This window comes from Aspergillus tubingensis (assembly GCF_013340325.1).
Source record: "Aspergillus tubingensis WU-2223L DNA, scaffold_15, whole genome shotgun sequence".
Lineage (NCBI taxonomy): Eukaryota > Fungi > Ascomycota > Eurotiomycetes > Eurotiales > Aspergillaceae > Aspergillus > Aspergillus tubingensis.
The window spans coordinates 1725786-1743113 of NW_023336289.1; the positions used below are offsets into that span (position 1 = coordinate 1725786).

General features: G+C 50.5%; 7 protein-coding genes across 7 annotated transcripts; 4 read left to right on the forward strand and 3 right to left on the reverse strand.

Annotated features, from left to right (window-relative positions):
- Positions 1-34: 34 nt before the first annotated feature.
- Positions 35-1603, reverse strand: AtWU_11407 (DUF895 domain membrane protein; the record flags this gene model as incomplete). Its single annotated transcript, XM_035506507.1, has 4 exons — positions 35-193; positions 246-342; positions 393-1440; positions 1513-1603. The coding sequence occupies 4 exons, from the start codon at positions 1601-1603 to the stop codon at positions 35-37; spliced, it is 1395 nt and encodes a 464-aa protein (XP_035362400.1).
- Positions 1604-2190: 587 nt separating this feature from the next.
- AtWU_11408 (putative methionine permease) lies at positions 2191-5129 on the reverse strand (the record flags this gene model as incomplete). The annotated part of the gene is made up of 6 exons (XM_035506508.1): positions 2191-2728; positions 2786-3173; positions 3451-3572; positions 3617-4017; positions 4060-4782; positions 4827-5129. 6 exons carry the CDS (start codon positions 5127-5129, stop codon positions 2191-2193), a joined length of 2475 nt encoding a protein of 824 aa, XP_035362401.1.
- A 909-nt stretch (positions 5130-6038) lies between these two features.
- Positions 6039-7450, forward strand: AtWU_11409 (zinc-binding alcohol dehydrogenase family protein; the record flags this gene model as incomplete). The annotated part of the gene is made up of 4 exons (XM_035506509.1): positions 6039-6290; positions 6337-6377; positions 6422-6867; positions 6912-7450. The coding sequence occupies 4 exons, from the start codon at positions 6039-6041 to the stop codon at positions 7448-7450; spliced, it is 1278 nt and encodes a 425-aa protein (XP_035362402.1).
- A 661-nt stretch (positions 7451-8111) lies between these two features.
- AtWU_11410 (LLM class flavin-dependent oxidoreductase) lies at positions 8112-9560 on the forward strand (the record flags this gene model as incomplete). Its single annotated transcript, XM_035506510.1, has 1 exon — positions 8112-9560. The coding sequence occupies one exon, from the start codon at positions 8112-8114 to the stop codon at positions 9558-9560; it is 1449 nt and encodes a 482-aa protein (XP_035362403.1).
- Positions 9561-10778: 1218 nt separating this feature from the next.
- Positions 10779-11927, forward strand: AtWU_11411 (PAF acetylhydrolase family protein; the record flags this gene model as incomplete). Its single annotated transcript, XM_035506511.1, has 1 exon — positions 10779-11927. The coding sequence occupies one exon, from the start codon at positions 10779-10781 to the stop codon at positions 11925-11927; it is 1149 nt and encodes a 382-aa protein (XP_035362404.1).
- Positions 11928-13735: 1808 nt separating this feature from the next.
- On the forward strand, positions 13736-14845 carry AtWU_11412 (PAF acetylhydrolase family protein; the record flags this gene model as incomplete). The annotated part of the gene is made up of 1 exon (XM_035506512.1): positions 13736-14845. One exon carries the CDS (start codon positions 13736-13738, stop codon positions 14843-14845), a length of 1110 nt encoding a protein of 369 aa, XP_035362405.1.
- A 197-nt stretch (positions 14846-15042) lies between these two features.
- On the reverse strand, positions 15043-16761 carry AtWU_11413 (alpha-keto acid decarboxylase family protein; the record flags this gene model as incomplete). Its single annotated transcript, XM_035506513.1, has 1 exon — positions 15043-16761. One exon carries the CDS (start codon positions 16759-16761, stop codon positions 15043-15045), a length of 1719 nt encoding a protein of 572 aa, XP_035362406.1.
- Between the last annotated feature and the right edge of the window lie 567 nt (positions 16762-17328).

Here is a 17328-nt window from a genome sequence, read left to right on the forward strand (position 1 = left end):
GAACATACTCTATGATCTATGATCTTTATATCTATCAATCACGTCCATAATCCCTCGCCACCTTGCGATCTTCCAGACTGACACCAAACTGGCGAATGACCAGCCACGCCGGCAGCAGCGAGATGCCCCAGAGGCCAAAGTTGAGATAAGTCCCACCCACAGAAGCCATGATACCGACACTGCTCAACCCATACTACACTCATCAGCACCATCCACAACACGTCAATCAAAAGCATTGCACTTACCGAAACAGCCTGCACCGCCGACTCCATCCCGCGCAACAACGCACTAATCCGCACCACCTCCTCCTCATCCGCCGCCAAATTGCCCACCACAAAGTACCTATCCCAGTTAGCACATCCCAAACCCTCACCCCATCCCGGGATACTCACAAGAACATATAATTCAACTGAAACCCAGCAACCCACATCAAATACAACACAAACCCCTTCGCAAACCCCTCATCCACCCAATCAATCCCACTCCTCCCCTCATTGGTATACTGCGTCGTGACAACCGTCGCCCAAACCCACCACCCACCCTGCAACCCCAACACCACAAAAAACGCCCCCCGACTCCTCGTCTTCAACCCAAACCGCCTCGTACTATCCAAAAACGCCCCCAACAAATTCCCACACACCAGCGCCAACACGCCCGACAAGAAACTCCCCAGCGCTCTCACCCGCACACTAAACCACAGATCCAAATACGTGAACATCACCGCCTCCGTATACGTCGCCTGCGCAATCAACGGCACAATGCACAGAAACTCCTTCCGCAAAAACAACCGCGTCATCGCCTTCACCTCATACCACGCACTATGCGCAATCCGTAACTTCACCTTCATCCCATCCCGTCTCATCACCTTCCCAGGCTCCGTCAACAACAACCCCGCCACCGGCCCCAACGCCTGCAAGGCAATAAACACCCCGAAGACAGCATAACTCACACTCCCCGCTGTATTCCGATGCACGTTCAGTCCCAGATTAATCGCCCCGCCGAGGATCTGGCCCCCGACGCGGAAACTCAACCAGAGTCCTAAAAACCGACCTTGGTTCTCTGGCTCCGGGTAGGATAGTGCGATCGCGCTCTCCGCCATCCAGAATATCCCCGCTGATAGTCCGCAGACCGCTGCGCCGAAGAGGACTAGCCAGTCCGTTCCGAATCGGTTGTGTGTGTACAGTCCTGCTGCGTAGGGTGCGTACCCGATTGTGCCGAGGATGAGCGTCCATTTTATTCCGACGAGACGGACAACGACGCTCCCGAAGAAACAGGAGAATACCATTAGTCCGAAGGTGAGGGCGTTCGCGGCGTCAACGAGGTAGGGACTTTCGGATCCCCCGCCGCCGAGACTGTTCATTGCTGTCCAGATTCCGGGGGCGAGGAAGTTGCAGAGGCCGAGGACGAGGGCGTTGTAGGTTGTTGAGCGGTACCATTTTACTGAACACCCACAGTGTTAGTATTGTTAGTAGTCGGTATGGGGAGGGGGAGAAAGTGGTAGTATTGATATACCTTTATGATCCCGACTCGGTTCGAAGGGGGTAGAGGATGGTGTATCATGTACCTCTTCATCCGTTAGGGATGGTTGCTTTTCGAGGGACATTTTTCTTTTCTTGAATGTCCACCAGATATTGATATAGATACAATCTAGTAGAAAAATCCCACAGAGTGGAAAATTGGGGTAAATGCAAGGGTATCTCCCACCTACTTATATACACACATATATATCTAGATAGATAAATTCCTTCTCCCCGATCTCGGTAAACCCACCACCCACTTAATGCAGCCCGTCATCCTTGCATGACATGACAGCAAGGAGCACAATCCAACCACTGACATTGGGTATTGAGCTATCGGTCGAGACCGTGGATGTTGCGGTTTGAGGGGGTGATTACGTGCTCGAGCACGGCATTTTAGTGTGCGTGGGGAGAACAGGGAATGGATTGATTAGATAGATAGTCAGTATTCCTTCGGGGTGGGCTGTAGGTAGGTGATCGCGCAATATATGTCACTGGTTGCATGTATTACTTTATGGAGCTAGTACTTAAGTGAATTAGTACGCTAAGTAGTCAGTAGGTAATATGTCCTGCCATTCTCCCATCATTATCCATGCTATCTATCCATGCCCATCCTTATCGATAACAGCAGCCCTAACACCCATTTAACTATACGGTAGTAGTAGTAACACCATCACTCAGCCAGATCATCCTCATGAAACACCAACGCCCTAACCTCAATACTCTCCCTGCCCTCCTCCCCCTCCGTCCCCGGCAACTCAAACGCACTATGCGGCACGCGTCTCGCCCGTCCATCCGTCTTCGAATCAAAGCACTTAATCAACGTCACCAGCTCCGGACCCTGTCTATACCGATAATACCACTTGACCTCGGGATTCGGCTTGACCGCACACGTCTCGCCCTCGCGGTTGGGGTAGATCAACTTCGTCGGAACGAGATCGCTATCCGGGACGGTATGGGCGTCCGCTACGGCTAGCGGGTCGCGTTTCACGGTCTTGATGGGTCGCCACACATTAATAATCTGGTATCGGCCACGAAGCAGTCGGGGAGCGTCCTCCGGGAGATGGTACTCTACGCGGTCTTTGGCGGCGCGGTAGGATTGGTCGATGTGGACGCGGTTCACGGGGCCGCGGAGCTGGGAGCTCGGTGTGTTGGCTGGTTGGGGACGGCGGATGGTGTGGTCGAAGATGAAGATGCGGGAGGCGTTGGTTCTGATGGCTGTTAGAGGGGTTGGATGGGGAGGGGATAAGGGATGGGGATGGACGTACGCATCTTTTAGGAGTTGCTCGGTTTCAGGGTAGTATTCTCGCTTGATCTTCTCGTCGTCGAGAAAGTCTTTCTCTGCGCTGGTGTGGTAGTAGAATTGGAAGCCGTTGCCGTCCAGCGTGTAGTCCAGCTCGTGCCCGCTCACGTCGTTGATCGTCACTGGGATGGATATGCTGGGTCGGTCGTAGCTGCTTGGGACGCCTACGTAGGTTGGGGCGAGGTGGGAGCCGTCGGGAAGTTCTCTGAGGAAGTTGAGGGTGGTGTGGGCGTGGTGAGGACCGGAGGAGGGGGTGGGAGTGGGTTTGGAGGGGACGGTAGAAGCGTCTCCTCCGGTGGGAGTTTGGACTGCTGCGGAGGCCATTATGAGGTTATTAGAGTGGTTGAGCTGAACTGAGTATATTAGAGTTAAAGCTGATGTCTGGATGTAATGTTGAGATATCTGGTGCAGATCCGGGGCAGTTATATATACGGTAGTATCCGCATTTGTCAGAAGCACGCCATCCGAGCAAAATACTGCGTCTGGCGCTGATAAATCCAATCATCTATTTCAGTACTTCTGGCATGACATGCAAGGTCGCATGTGATGTTACAAATTATTAATATGGTGGAAACTGTCTTTGTGGCTTGATTTCTAATCATGATCTACGATCCGATCAAGTATACGAACGCGCAAGCTTGGTAATCTTGGTCCCGTCATCCAGCACCTCGTCTTCCTCTTCCAGTTTATATCCGCCCCAGCGTGGGAGTAGCACTGTCCATATGTACCAGTAGAGGATTCCGAAGATGATACTATTTTCGTTAGTTATGGTCAATGATGGCAAGGGTATACGTACACGCCCATCCCCACGATCGCATATGTCGCGTAGAAGAAATTAACATCGCTCTTCCCGTCTGCTGGAGGGAAAAATGGTGCAGAGAGTAATGCGACGCAAACTACGACTCGTAGCCATACTGCTGGTAGCCAGGCCTTGTAAGGCCGTGGGAGAGACGGTTCGCGGTATCGCAGTAGCACGAGACCCACTGTAACTGCGAGACTGAAGACCTGTCCTGGGTAGCCTTCAACGTCGAGAATGAAGTTGTACACGTCTCCTTGGGGTGGAAGGGCGATGACCAGCAGAGAAGGTATATAGTGCACGATGAGGCCGCCAAGGGGGGCACCAAATGGCTTTGAGGACGACAAAACCCGAGACCAGGGAAGGAACCCCTGTCGGGCGATCTCTTGGTTTACGCGGGCCTATTCATTAGCCTTATTCACTGACATGTCATAGAGACTTACCAAGGCGTAAGTAACTACCATGACATTGCCAGCAGCGGAAATAGCGATGGCCAAAGGAAATAGTGTCCGTCCGATGTGGCTGCCAAACAGCCGCTCGAAGAGCAGACCAGCGACTAATTCTCCGCTGTTCTTGATATCTTCCAGCGGCACAACGAGGAAGTACGAAATGTTGGCCAGGAAGTACAAAGCACCAGCGGTGAGCAGCGCCGCCGGACATACCGTTTTGATCGTCCGGATCGGATTCTTCACCTCGCCCAGAACGTTATTCACGTTGTTCAATCCCGCATACGAGTAGAACACCTTGAACAGGGACGTGGACAGCAAGTTCCAGCTCCAATTGGAATCTTCCCACAATGTGTCCCACGAGAACACGCTGGTCGGTTCAGGAATGAGAGCGTCAGGGCCACCGTTAGGACGAAGCAAGATCACCCAGATACCGGTCAGGGAAATGGCACCGATGAGAAATATCTTCACCCAGCCGAATGCGTTCTGAATCCAGATCCCAGTCCGAAGGAAACAGCCATGGATAATAGTAACAACAGTCATTAATCCAACTGCCAGGGCTTTATGCTGGAGCTCTGTTGGTACCACATTAAAAGCGAAGAAAGTATACTTGGCGAATACGATACAGTTGCTGGCCGTAAACCCCAGAACAACTGCTTGCACTGCGATCAGGGTCGACGCAAGGAACCGAGGACGCGGATAGGTATACTCCAGGTATACCTAGATAGACTTAGTTTGGTCTACTTCAGGGACAGTGGAACTACCTTTTCTCCTCCAGATCGCGGCAGCATACAACCATATTCCATCGACACGGCCAGTGCGCAGGCTGCCAGGACGGTCCCAACTGCCCATATCAACAGTGACAGGCCGACACTGCCGGCAGATTTGACGATGGTTCCGGGTGTTGCAAAGATGCCGCTTCCAATAACTCGTGAGACTACCAGGATGTATGCGCTGATCCAGGTAAGATGTTTTCGCTGTCCCGTCGTTGGCAGGACATTACTAGGCGCGTCATCCGAAGAGGAGTCAGGTACGCTCAATAGAGGTTGTCGTTCACCGTACGCCATTATGAATTGTGCAATATGAGAGTAAACCTGACCAGCTATCAGTCAGGCGAGTTACCTTCATAAAGGCAACCTCGCTGAGCAGCCGCTGACATTGCTTGGAAATCATGACCGATTACTGGCAGGCACGTCATTCCGACCGCAGCTTGTGTGTTGATAAAGGGCCTGCTGATAGCCAGCAAGGGTGACATGGCGTGTAGGTCACACAGGATATCAGATGCTGGGTATGCCAATGGCTTTCTACCATTATTCTGCATTTACGGCGATTGAATTACGATCGATCACAGGAACTTGGAGACATCAAATATTCTTGTCCTGCCTCCACTCGATTTCGCCTACTGTTTCAACCCTACGACGATGTTGCTCCAAAAATGGTACCGGTCGCTGTTCCTTGTCTCCGTATCACATCATTTCTGATGAAGTTGATGCCAGCGCAGGTTCTGATTCGCCGATCCCAGCCAGGGGTATGTACGCTGAGCACTCAGGGCTTCCGCGATCTCCTTGCACGTCCGTACATCACCACGACACAAATATAGAAGCCCCACGACCAAGTCTCATTTTTTGGCATCCGTCTCTTTTCTTAAACTCTTCTCTTCGTTGCCATAAAATGGTATTCGAGCAGTTTGATGATGCCATCGGTACAAAAGTTTATCACGCCATCCCGACCCCGCCCGGCGCAATGCAGCAACTGCCCTGAACCGCCAAGTGATCACGAATTCAACCGGCATATGGCGCGCAATGCACGATTGCCACGGCTCTTATCTTGATCAAGGATCTGCTGGCCCGTGTCCGAGAGACCCCTCTCACTGGTGGTTATTTCTCGGCCGGGTAGGTATGCATATCTATAACTGCCCAAGTTACCTTCACTTTGGTCGTCTGAAGCAAACTGAACAGTATCACTGAACTGCAATAATGACGACGATATCAACTTATACCCTGCCGGCGTCGGTTGAGGAAAAGTACACTACGGTGTACCACCGCGAGTTCATCTTGGAGCAGCGAACAGACCCTACTTATACTGCCCAATCGGCACCCACTGATTCGATCATACCACCTAAGACGACTCAGCGTGCACTGCTTCTACATGCTGCGGGGGAACAATATACCCTGGTGACTGATCATGCCATCCCGGAGATCTCTCACAAGGACGAGATCTTAGTTAAGGTACATTATCCATCGTGGCTTCTCGTGGCTCGACTAACATCTACAGATTCAAGCAGTTGGGTTAAACCCCGTCGATTGGAAGGGCCCGTAAGTGTCCCGCAGACACGACCCTTCGCAGCTAACACCATCAGAGCCTTCAACTTCGGCCTCCCCAGTCTACCATGGATCAACGGTCGGGATCTCGCAGGTGAAGTGGTTCGGGTCAACAATGAGAATAGTCGGGTTCGTGTCGGCGACAAGGTGCTGGTACCATCGACAGACTATCGTGATATTCGGAAAGCTGCCTTTCAAGAATACGCCGTCGCTACCCACTTCAACGCTGCACGTATACCATCGAACTCCTGCATCCACGCTTCTGCCTCGCTCGGTGTTGCTTTTGTCGCTTCTGTCCTAGCTCTTGGTGTATCACTCGGTCTTGACTTTAGGGAGTGCGCCCAGGCCCCGGGTCCGAATTTGCAGGATACGGTCGCTCAGCTTGATATCAACGACATACCGGCGGATATCCGTGGGGAATGCTTCTCATCGAGTGGGGTGTCGGAGCGTCTCAAGAAGGGTGACTGGATTGCTATTTGGGGAGGTAAGTTGCCCCTTACTTATTCAGATTATCGCTGACTGTCATAGCATCCACCACAACCGGATACATCACCCTCCAGCTCGCCAAGCTTGCAGGACTCCACGTCATCTGTGTAGCAGATATCGCCCGCCACGGCTCGCGACTTCATCAACTCGGCGCAGATGTTCTTGTTGACCGACAGAATACAGAACGAGCTGTGGATATCATACGTGGAGTCACCGGAGGTAAACTCCGGTATGCTGTTGACATTGTCGGGGCAGAGACGGCGACACTACTACAGCGCACACTCGACCATACTATCCGTGAGGACGAATCCCATTCCCATTTACTCGGGTTGACCGGCCTACCAAAGGAAAGAAATGAGGCATTGGTTTATCACACGGTTCCGATCAAACTGTTCCACACATCGCCGACCGTGGGAGAGCAGATGGTCTCTTGGTTGGAGAGATTGCTCGAGACAGGAGCGTTGCAGCTGCCGGAGGTCGTTCGACATGAAGGCGGGCTAGGGAGCATTAATGAGTCGTTGGAGGTGTTGCGCAAGGGAAGTGTGTCGGGGAAGAGGATAGTTGTTGATATGGCGGAGTAAAGGGCTTTTCTTTTCAACAAACATTCTCTCTTCATCAATTGTACATAGACTGAATACTATCATGCGACATATTGAAAAAAAAAAAAGGTTTAGACGGGAAAATAAAATTTGTTGACTATCTCTGGTGTGTACCGGACAGCATCTCCAACCCTACAACCAAACCTACTATTCCTTAACTATTCTATACTACAAAGTAACCACCAAACCCAACCACATCGTAACTGAATCCGAAGTCAGAACAAATATCACACAAATCTCTTATCAGATACTGACTAATAGCTACAACCGCAGTTACACAGCTCCTCTACCCCTCCTTCCCCTCACTTCCGAGACTACCACAGTTGGCACCATCACCACCGCATCTGGCGCAATCACGCGGCAATCGCACGTCTTCCCCTTGGCCTTGCATACAACCCGCAAATCACAGCCACGAGCATACCTTCTCGTCCGAGTAATACAATTGAGGGGCATTGCTATCACGGGCTATACTGACACGGGAGAAATTAGTGCCAGTTGCACAATACACATACCAGATACCCACTGTGCGACGGTTTATAAACTCACCCCGTGGCCTGTTAATACTGAAAAAAATACTACACTATATTTTCCAATTTCCTCACTCAAGATCGCCTATCCTGATTAACTCATCAAGTATTGCAACATGGGCTCCGCCGAGAAAAAACAACTCATCCTCAATGCCTTCGCGATGCAATCGCCCTCGCACCTGAACCCAGGTCTGCACCGCTACCCCAAAGACCAAGGCCACAAGTACACCTCCCTACAGAGCTGGATCCGCGTCGCACAGAAGCTCGAGGCGGCCAAATTTCACGCCATATTCTTCGCCGACGTCCTCGGCGGCTACGACGTCTACAAGGGTCCCGCGAACCTCGATCCGACTATCCCCGCGGGCGCGCAGTTCCCTATCAATGATCCGCTGTACAGTATCCCTGCTATGGCGGCTGCGACTGAGACGATTGCGTTTGGTGTGACTGCGTCGACGACATACGATGCGCCGTACGCGATGGCGAGACGCTTCTCTACTGTTGACCATTTATCCAACGGTCGGGTGGGATGGAACATCGTCACGTCGTACTTGGAGTCTGCGGCAAGGAACTTTGGATTAAATACCCAGATTGAGCATGATGAGCGGTATCGCATTGCGGATGAGTATCTCGATGTGACGTATAAGTTGTGGGAGGGTTCATGGCGCGATGGGGCTGTGTATAAGGGGGATGATCGTGATGGGGTGAAGGGATATGCGGACCCTAAGGCTGTGAGACAGATTCACCACAAGGGGAAGTATTTCAATGTCCCCGGACCGCATCTGTGTGAGCCCAGTCCGCAGAGGACTCCGTTCTTGTTGCAGGCTGGTACCTCGTCGGCGGGTAAGGCGTTCGCGGCGAAGCATGCCGAAGCGATCTTTTTGAATGGGCAGACGCCAGAGCTGGTCAGGCCGAGTGTTGATAGTGTGCGGGAGCAGGCGAAGGCGCTGGGACGCGATCCCGCTGGGATTAAGATTGTCGCGGGTGTGTTGGTTATTGTGGCGGAGACGGATGAGGCCGCGCATGCCAAGTTCGAGGAGTATGCGAGGTATGGAGATCGCGAGGGCGCGTTGGCGCTGTTCGGAGGCTGGTCTGGGTATGATCTGTCGACGTACGATGATGAACAGGATTTCCGGTTCGTGGAGCAGCCGGCGGTGCGGAGTATGGTTAATCACTGGGCCAGTACGGTGCCGGGGATGGAGGGGAAGAAGTGGAATAAGAGGACGATTGCGGATTATTTGATTATGGGTGGCAATGGGTGCAAGATTATCGGTGGACCCAAGACAGTCGCGGATGAGTTGGAGAGGTGGGTGGAGGTTGCGGATGTCGATGGGTTCAATCTCAGCTACGCCAGCATTCCTGAGACGTTTGATGATATTATTCAATATCTCGTTCCCGAGCTGCAGGCCCGCGGTATCTTCCACACGGATTATGCAGTCAAGGGCGGCACGATGCGCGAGAATATGACCGAGCAGAAGGGACAGACGAGACTGCCCGAGTCCCATCCGGGCGCAAAGTATTTCTGGCGTGAGGGCGAGGAGGTGCCTAAGTATGCGGAGAGTCAGTGAGACGGGTTGACATAATGTAACGATAAGCAGAGAAAGAGATGAAACTGTCGAGTATCCTTTTCAATGCGTGTGATAGACTCAGTGTGATCTTAGCTTCCAATTCGACTGGGAAATTGTCAGTCGACCTCGGAATAGCCCGATAAACAAGAGGCCTTGAAGATAAGGGCTTCGCGTACGTCACCCTTGGATGTAAATCTCTCATAAAGAATAAGCTCGATGCCAGAGGCGAGATCTTACCTATGCCATAGTACAATTGGTGGACATCTGTAGATTTCAATGGCCACCGCAAAGCTAGTACAATCTGGGGTAGCGCTCGGATAAGTCGGGTCAGCTTGGCTCGGGCATTCAACCGATCTCATGCCCAGAACAATAATTCGCGCATACACTCATGTATTGAGTTTGCAGATGGAAGAAAGACTATAGTCGGGAATTATGGTGACAGTATCTCATGCAGATATATGAGGTTAGGTTCGGGTCGAGCAATTTTTATGAAATGCTGGCTGTTCGTCTCTGTCAGTGTTTTGAGCCCTAGGACGCTGCATGTATGGTTTTTATCGGATCGTCAGGGGATGGCATATTCATAAACTGCTCAAATAGCCAGTTAGAGATAAGGATATTGTCTCTCTGTGAGGGATTTGTTCCCTCTTGCTGTGCCAATGATAATGTACACTGGAGGAATCTGTCACGGGCATTCGTTAGGCGTCCCGCTTTGATTCACTAAAATGCCGCATATGCTATTGATGTTCCACTAGAATCAAGCGGGATTCTCGTTGTTAGTCTTCTTCCGTTACTTCCAGAGCGATAGCTAGCAGTATGTCATACTTCCCCATTCAGACCCAGTCAGTTGCTTTGAGATTATACTAGTCAGTAATATACTACCAAGTGGTTAGCAGGTACATGATCCATCTCTTACGTTACGGTACATTACAAATGAGCAAATTTGTGATGATATAGCTCAAGGCTATGACCAATAAAAGTCCTCTCTAAGCTGCCATGAGGTCAAAGAACCTCCATCGGGCAAAATCATCATACACCAATCATTCACCACGGGACTCAGTGCTCCACAACCGGGCAAACCAAGCGTTCATAGATATCTATCACCAGCAAATGTATGCAACATCGCAACTATAAGTACAGGCGTTTTGCTGCTGTTCATCATGACAATTTCATCCCCGGCTTATCTGTTTAAATCTATCTTCATCATCAAAAGCTGCCACAATGATTCCTGCCATCCTATGTTCCAGTCTCTTGCTTCTCGGCTTCGGCCAAGCAGCAACCGTTCCTCTTCCTCCAGGCACTGGACCATGCGACGTCACGCTCAATGCCAGTGAACTAGTCGACTGGTCTCGAAGCAATCCATTCAATCCAAAAGGGGGAAAACGTGCCCTCATGGTCACGACCTTTACACCCTTCAACTGCGGGAGCGTGCTCTCAGATTCCTACATCCCAAATGCAACAGCAGCATATGAAGATGAAACATTCCAGTCTTTCGGGCTACCTGCAGGAACGTTCGGATCCTTTCGCATCCAGACACAGCAACAGCCACTATCTTCCAGTAACAACGAAAGTTACCCAATTGTGCTTTTCTCACCCGCCCTGGGAGTATCAAGATTGATGTACACCTCGCTCCTTCAAGACATTTCCAGTCACGGATTTGCTGTCATCTCCGTCGATCATCCGTATGATGCCAACATCGTGGAATTCCCCGATGGTAGTACGGTGATTGGCATCCTCGATAACACTACAACAGATGCACAATTTACTTGGGCAATGAACGTTCGCGTCCAGGACATGATCTTTGTTTACAACCAGACTCGCAACGAGACGGCAGTCAATGAAATATTCCCCTTGTCACTGGACAATCCACGCCTACTCTCTCTCGACCGAGTATCCATCACCGGTCATTCCCTCGGCGGAGCCACAGCAGCGCAGACAATGTTAGTTGACAACCGATTCGTCGGAGGCATCAATTTAGATGGTACATTCTGGGGATCCGTCCTCAAAAAGGGACTGTCCAGTCCGTTCCTAATGTTCAGTAACGCGAATCACACCGCAGAAACCGATCCCAGCTGGGGAACATTCTGGTCGAACTTACGAGGATGGAGATTGGAGCTACAACTCGCACAGTCTAGGCACTATTCCTTTTCCGACTTACCGGTACTGGTGGATTCTCTGAGTATCTCTGACGAACTGAAAGAGATTGCTCAGGAAACCTATCTTGGAACTATTGGCGCTCTGAGGGCTAAGAATGTGGTTGTCTCATACACGGTTGCTGCGTTGCAGTATTTTGCTTATGGGCGCACGTCGGATCTACTGAGTGGGCCATCCGCGGCGTATCCTGATGTCACTTTTGTACATTCTGCCTAGTCCACTGGGATGCTGATATATTCATGTCAACGAGGCTGTTGCATTTGCAGTAGTATTGTACGAGAAGCTTACCATACATATGAGTGGCAATCAGGATTGAAGCATATCAAAGCTCAGTGTAGATACTGTTCGAGATAGATAGAATTGCTTAATTTGACAGTGTTCCACTTGTATGAGTTACTGAGTGTAAGTGAAATTACAGCCGCACATACTAGTCACGTCAAGTGATTCACAAACTCGGCCATCACAGCACCGAACCTGTTAATGCGAGGCTTACTCTAGCTTCATTCATCACATCTCAATATCGATAGAAAGCTAGTCGCCCTGTGAATTCTTGGAAGCAGTCAGTGCAGCACTCTCACCCTATGATTTAGCCGCCGCACATGTCTCCACATAGTAATTAAGCGCCGGCTGATGGGAGATTGTTCCATATATAGCTCTGGGCGCACAATTAAGGGGATATCCCGGCGTCTCGAAGGTGTTGAGGATTCACAGGTCCGGAATTAGCCGCCGTGAATCCACCACAGGTTTAAATTCTTTACTTCTTCCTCCAACTGTTATATCTCCACAAACTACTCATTATCACTTTGTATACCTACATTGTGCATTAAACGATCACACATCAACAAATGGGTGACTTGGGACCATACCTCGAATACGATGGTGAGGACTACATCTGTACTATCTGCGACAGATGGTTCAGGACTGAAGGTGCGCTCTTCGCCCACTGCAGAGCAACCACCCGACATGAATGGTGTGAGAGATGCCGTCGGGTATTTGTCTCAGAAGACTCGAAGAATGCACACATCCGAGCATCCAAGAGACATAATATTTGTCGTTCCTGTCGCGAACCATTAGACTTTGAAACCAATGACGATCTCCGAAACCATCTGGTGGATGATCATTATGCTTGTCTTGAATGCAATATATTCCTCAGGTCTGCTGAGAATCTCCTAAGCCATGATATCTTGGTCCATTATTATTGCGATAGCTGCGACAGATATTTCGGCAATGAAAACAACTTAAGAATGGTGAGCTGATCAACCTTAACGTTGTTGTGTGAAGGTTCTGATGGCTTGTTTCTTTCCAGCATCGGCAGAAGCACCAACCCAAGGACGTGGAATGCTATGGTTGCTATCAGAGCTTCAGGTCATTTTCCGGGATGCTCATTCATCTGGAATCAGGGGCCTGTCAGTCGGGTGTTGTTGAGGAGACGATTGATGATTTAGCGAAAGAGTGTTACCAAAGCAGGAAATATATCGTTGAAACAGATGGAGGCTGGCATTATGAGTGTCCAGACTGTGAGAGGCAGTTCTGGAAGCTATCTGCGCTGTACCAACATGTTGAGGATGTCCCTGCCTGCTCCTATCTTGCGACTGGGGATTGTTGTCTGGCTAAGCTTGAGCGCTTTATGGCTTCCAGGTTGCCATGACTCCGTGCATCCCTCCTTGCCTACTGCGACTAGCTCCTTGTTCTTGCTAGAGAAATAATCACAGCATTTGTGTGAATTGACTCTTCAGGTTCACACGGTACCGTATCATCCATTCATCCCAGGTGCATAGAAGTGACGGCGGGTCCGTATTAACAATTGCGCATCCTGGTGAACGCATAATTGGAGTGACAGCTCCGTATTAACGGCTGTGCGTACTGATGCATGTAGTTGAAGTGAATAATCAACTCAATTCTAAAACCTTAAAAGGACCGTGTGAAGCCTATTCCTCGATCTTCTCTACATATCTCAAATTGTATCTTAGAACTTTCAGTTCGCACTTTGCAACACCACTCCTTGGAAGAGAAAGTAATCCACCATGATGCGTGTTTACAAGTTCTATCTCGCCCTAGTGGCCATCCTTCTAGCCCTATGCATGGGCAACTCAATCATGGACTCTTCTTTGACCTCTCTACCGACTAGCCTAGCGATAACACGGTCTACACAGGCACCACGTCTACTGAAGTCAACAATGAACTCTACCACAGACATCCCACCAACGACCATGACTAGGCCTTCTTTACTACTATCAACGGTATCATCATCGTCATCATCTTCAACAGCAGGAACAACAACAACCTACTTCATCATCCTCCGCACCAGCAACACCACCCACCTTGACAACCTAGGCGCCAGCATCCTCAACGTGAACGGCACAACCAACCAAACCACCGCCATCTTCAACTGCCAAAGCATTAAACTCGGCAACTGTCTCATCACAGTGCCAGTATCAGCAACGAATGGCCCGTCAACTGCAGAACTCACTCTCACCAGCGTCGACTCAGTCACTCCCTTAACCGATCGTCTGAAGTTCACCACATCCCTGATGATCCAATATGCGATCCATACGTATGTGGTTCGATGCGACATTACAGCCTTCTTTAACGCCTCCTGCACAACTACCGATTATGCTTGGGAGTCCTCTGATGCCTTCACGTTTCCCTATACGTCTACCTATTTGAGGACGGTCTCGGCTCTGACCTATATGTCTATTCCCATTACAGCTGGGTTAGAGAAGTTGAGTAGATCGGTCGGTGTGTCTACGGCGGTTGCAGATCCCACTGCACCTGCCACAGAAGGAACAAGGCTGCATCCAGAGGAGCATTTCAAGAGCCCATTGGCGTGGATAGCGGCCCCCATCGTGCTTCTTGTTGTGGCGGGTGCTTTGATTGCTGGTGCTTTGTTTTGGCGCAAACGGAAGAGATCTGCTGATCAGCCAGCATCATCGGAGAGTGGGGAAGATACGGCCTGGGGTGTGTTTGGAAAGGCGGAGCTGCCGACTGTGGGGTGTGGTATTGTGGAGGCGCCGGGACATGAGCAGGAGTGGGTCGAGTTGGATGCTGTTGGGAATGAGATATCGGAGCTGCCGACGAATTGGAATGTTCCGGAGTTGTCGGCTACTTGGGAGGTGGCGGAGTTGCCTGGGTAGGGTGGATGGTATGATATGTGGTGGGTGTGGGATATGAGGGTGGGTATGGAGTCTTGGGGTTACAGGGTATCCAATGAGGTTGAGTGAAGATTCTGGACATGAATTGTGAGAGCATGGTGGGCAAGTTTATGTGTATTGACGCAGTAATGAGATTAGATACAGTTTGTCCCTGTATTACTCTTCATGTATCACTCTACCTATGCACCGGTCTGTCTTTGCTGATCGATAAGAATCGACAAAGGTCCAGTAGGAGCGTCCTCCCGGTCTAGCATTATCTCTACCATCCGCAGCTCCTTCCCATTGCTAACAACATCGTTTGAAAGAACATCCTGTAACTCCTTCCAAGTTTTAACTGATGCCGTAAAAGTATCTTCATTGGCTCCGAAGAAGCTGGGAGCCTGTAGGTACCTCCATCGCGATATATCGTTGTATCCCTGCTTCCGGCCATGGATGCAACGCTCAACTGTGTATCCGTCGTTGTTGACGAGGAAGACCACCACATTCAGCTTCAGTCGAATAATTGTACACATTTCCTGTGCAGTCATCTGGAAACTGCCGTCGCCGATGAAAAGGACTGTACGTGCATCTTTAATGCCGTGGTACTTGTCTGATGCCATCAGTTCTTCCTGCGCAAGGGCAGCTCCCTGTGCTGCTGGTAGCATGTATCCGATGGATAGCCAGGTCACGGGTGCGAAAAGACGGGTGTGCTTGGGAAACGCCATCTCACGGACACCGTACCCGGACGTGCCTGTTTCTCCAAATATGATGTCCCCTGGACGAAGGAAGTTTGCAAACACGCGCCACAGTTTATCCTGGGTGAGCGGTCTATCCCCTTCCACTTCGGAGAATGAAAGAAGTTCATCACGAGGCAGACTAGGGTATGGGTCATAGCGATGAATACGGTTGAGGTCGATGGTGTCGATAAGGCGAGACGTGATGATCTTGGCGGGAACGTCACGAACAATTTCCGTTCCAAACTTGACTTCCGCATCGGTGAACAGAATCGCAACTTCAGGCTTGGGAATGATCTGGTAGAAGTAGGAATTGGTGGAGCTGAAGTGTGGCCCGAAGCACAACACCAAGTCTGCTCCATTGTAGAAGTCTTGCGGTTCAGTGCGGTCGTAGGTGCCGCGGTAGATTCCATGAAAGTTTGGCCGTGTATCATCTACCAGGCCTTTTCCGAAATTGGTGGTCCAAGTCGGGAAGTTCGTGGCGTTGATGATTTTCTGGACCTCCTCCACAATTCCCATTGGTCTGATTTCCCCGTCGACGAGAATGACCGGCTGCTTTGCTGCATAAATACGTTCCAGTATACGCGCAACAACATCATCCTGGGTCTGTGAAGGAACGGGCTCGGGGGTGCTGACCGCGAGGGCGAGTCTTTCGTCTGAAACATACTGGTGCACCATATCCATTGGCACCTCGATATAGACCGGTCGGCTATGAAAGAGACACTGTCGCAATACCTCGTCAATCTGCGCAGGGGCGGTGCGTGGATCCCGCAAGCTGGCTTGGGCGACAGTCAAGTGTTCATATATCTTAGCGAAGCGCCCATATTCGCCATCATTGAAGGTATGGTGGACCAACTTCCGTCCCTCCTGCAAATCCCGGCTTGGTGTTCCTACGATGTGCACAACCGGGGCCCGTTCAGTGTAGGCTCCCGCGATCCCATTAACAGCAGATAGCTCGCCGACGCCAAACGTGGTGATTATAGCGCCAAGGCCTTTGATTCTGGCGTACCCGTCGGCGGCGTAGGCGGCGTTTAGCTCGTTCGCGTTACCGACCCATCGCAAACCGGCCGGCTCCACATAGTCGAGCAGAGTGAGGTTGAAATCACCGGGTACACCGTGGACGGAAGCTACGCCCAGGTCTTTGAGCCGGCGGAAGAGATATTCAGCGACTTTGATGGAAGGCATGTTGAAATCGTGGCAGATGGAGAAGAGCAAAGAGCTCCGTCAGGAACCGCGGTTCTTATCAACTTATCAAGGTTACCCCGCCCCGTGACCCTTTTCTCCGACTCGCCGACTCTCCGATACCCGGTCCGGTGGGAGCGCCGCTGCCCGCCAATAACCGCTCGATTCACTCCTCTTTGGATATTGTGTGACTATAATTAGCAGATGGGTATCGAGCGGGAGTTCTAGTGAGAAAGTATGGTGATTCAAGTAGCTTTGAGTGACTGTTACTACTGGTAAGTCCGTCCCAATTTTCCTTAGAATCCTATCACTAGTCCTAGATATATATTTCGTTCGGATTAACTAAGTAGTCTGACTGATCCAAACACAACAGTCTCTTCATCCAAGAGTGTAATATACTATCCCAAAAACAATTGCAATATTTACGGACATATACAATAACAATACCATTCCAAATAACTGGAGACGAATTAAGTAATGAGAATTGATGCCCAGGAATATGAAGTCATGTTAGCCCAAAACAGAAGTTCCACGCGGAGATCCTTATCAATGCCATTGATCAGATAAGAA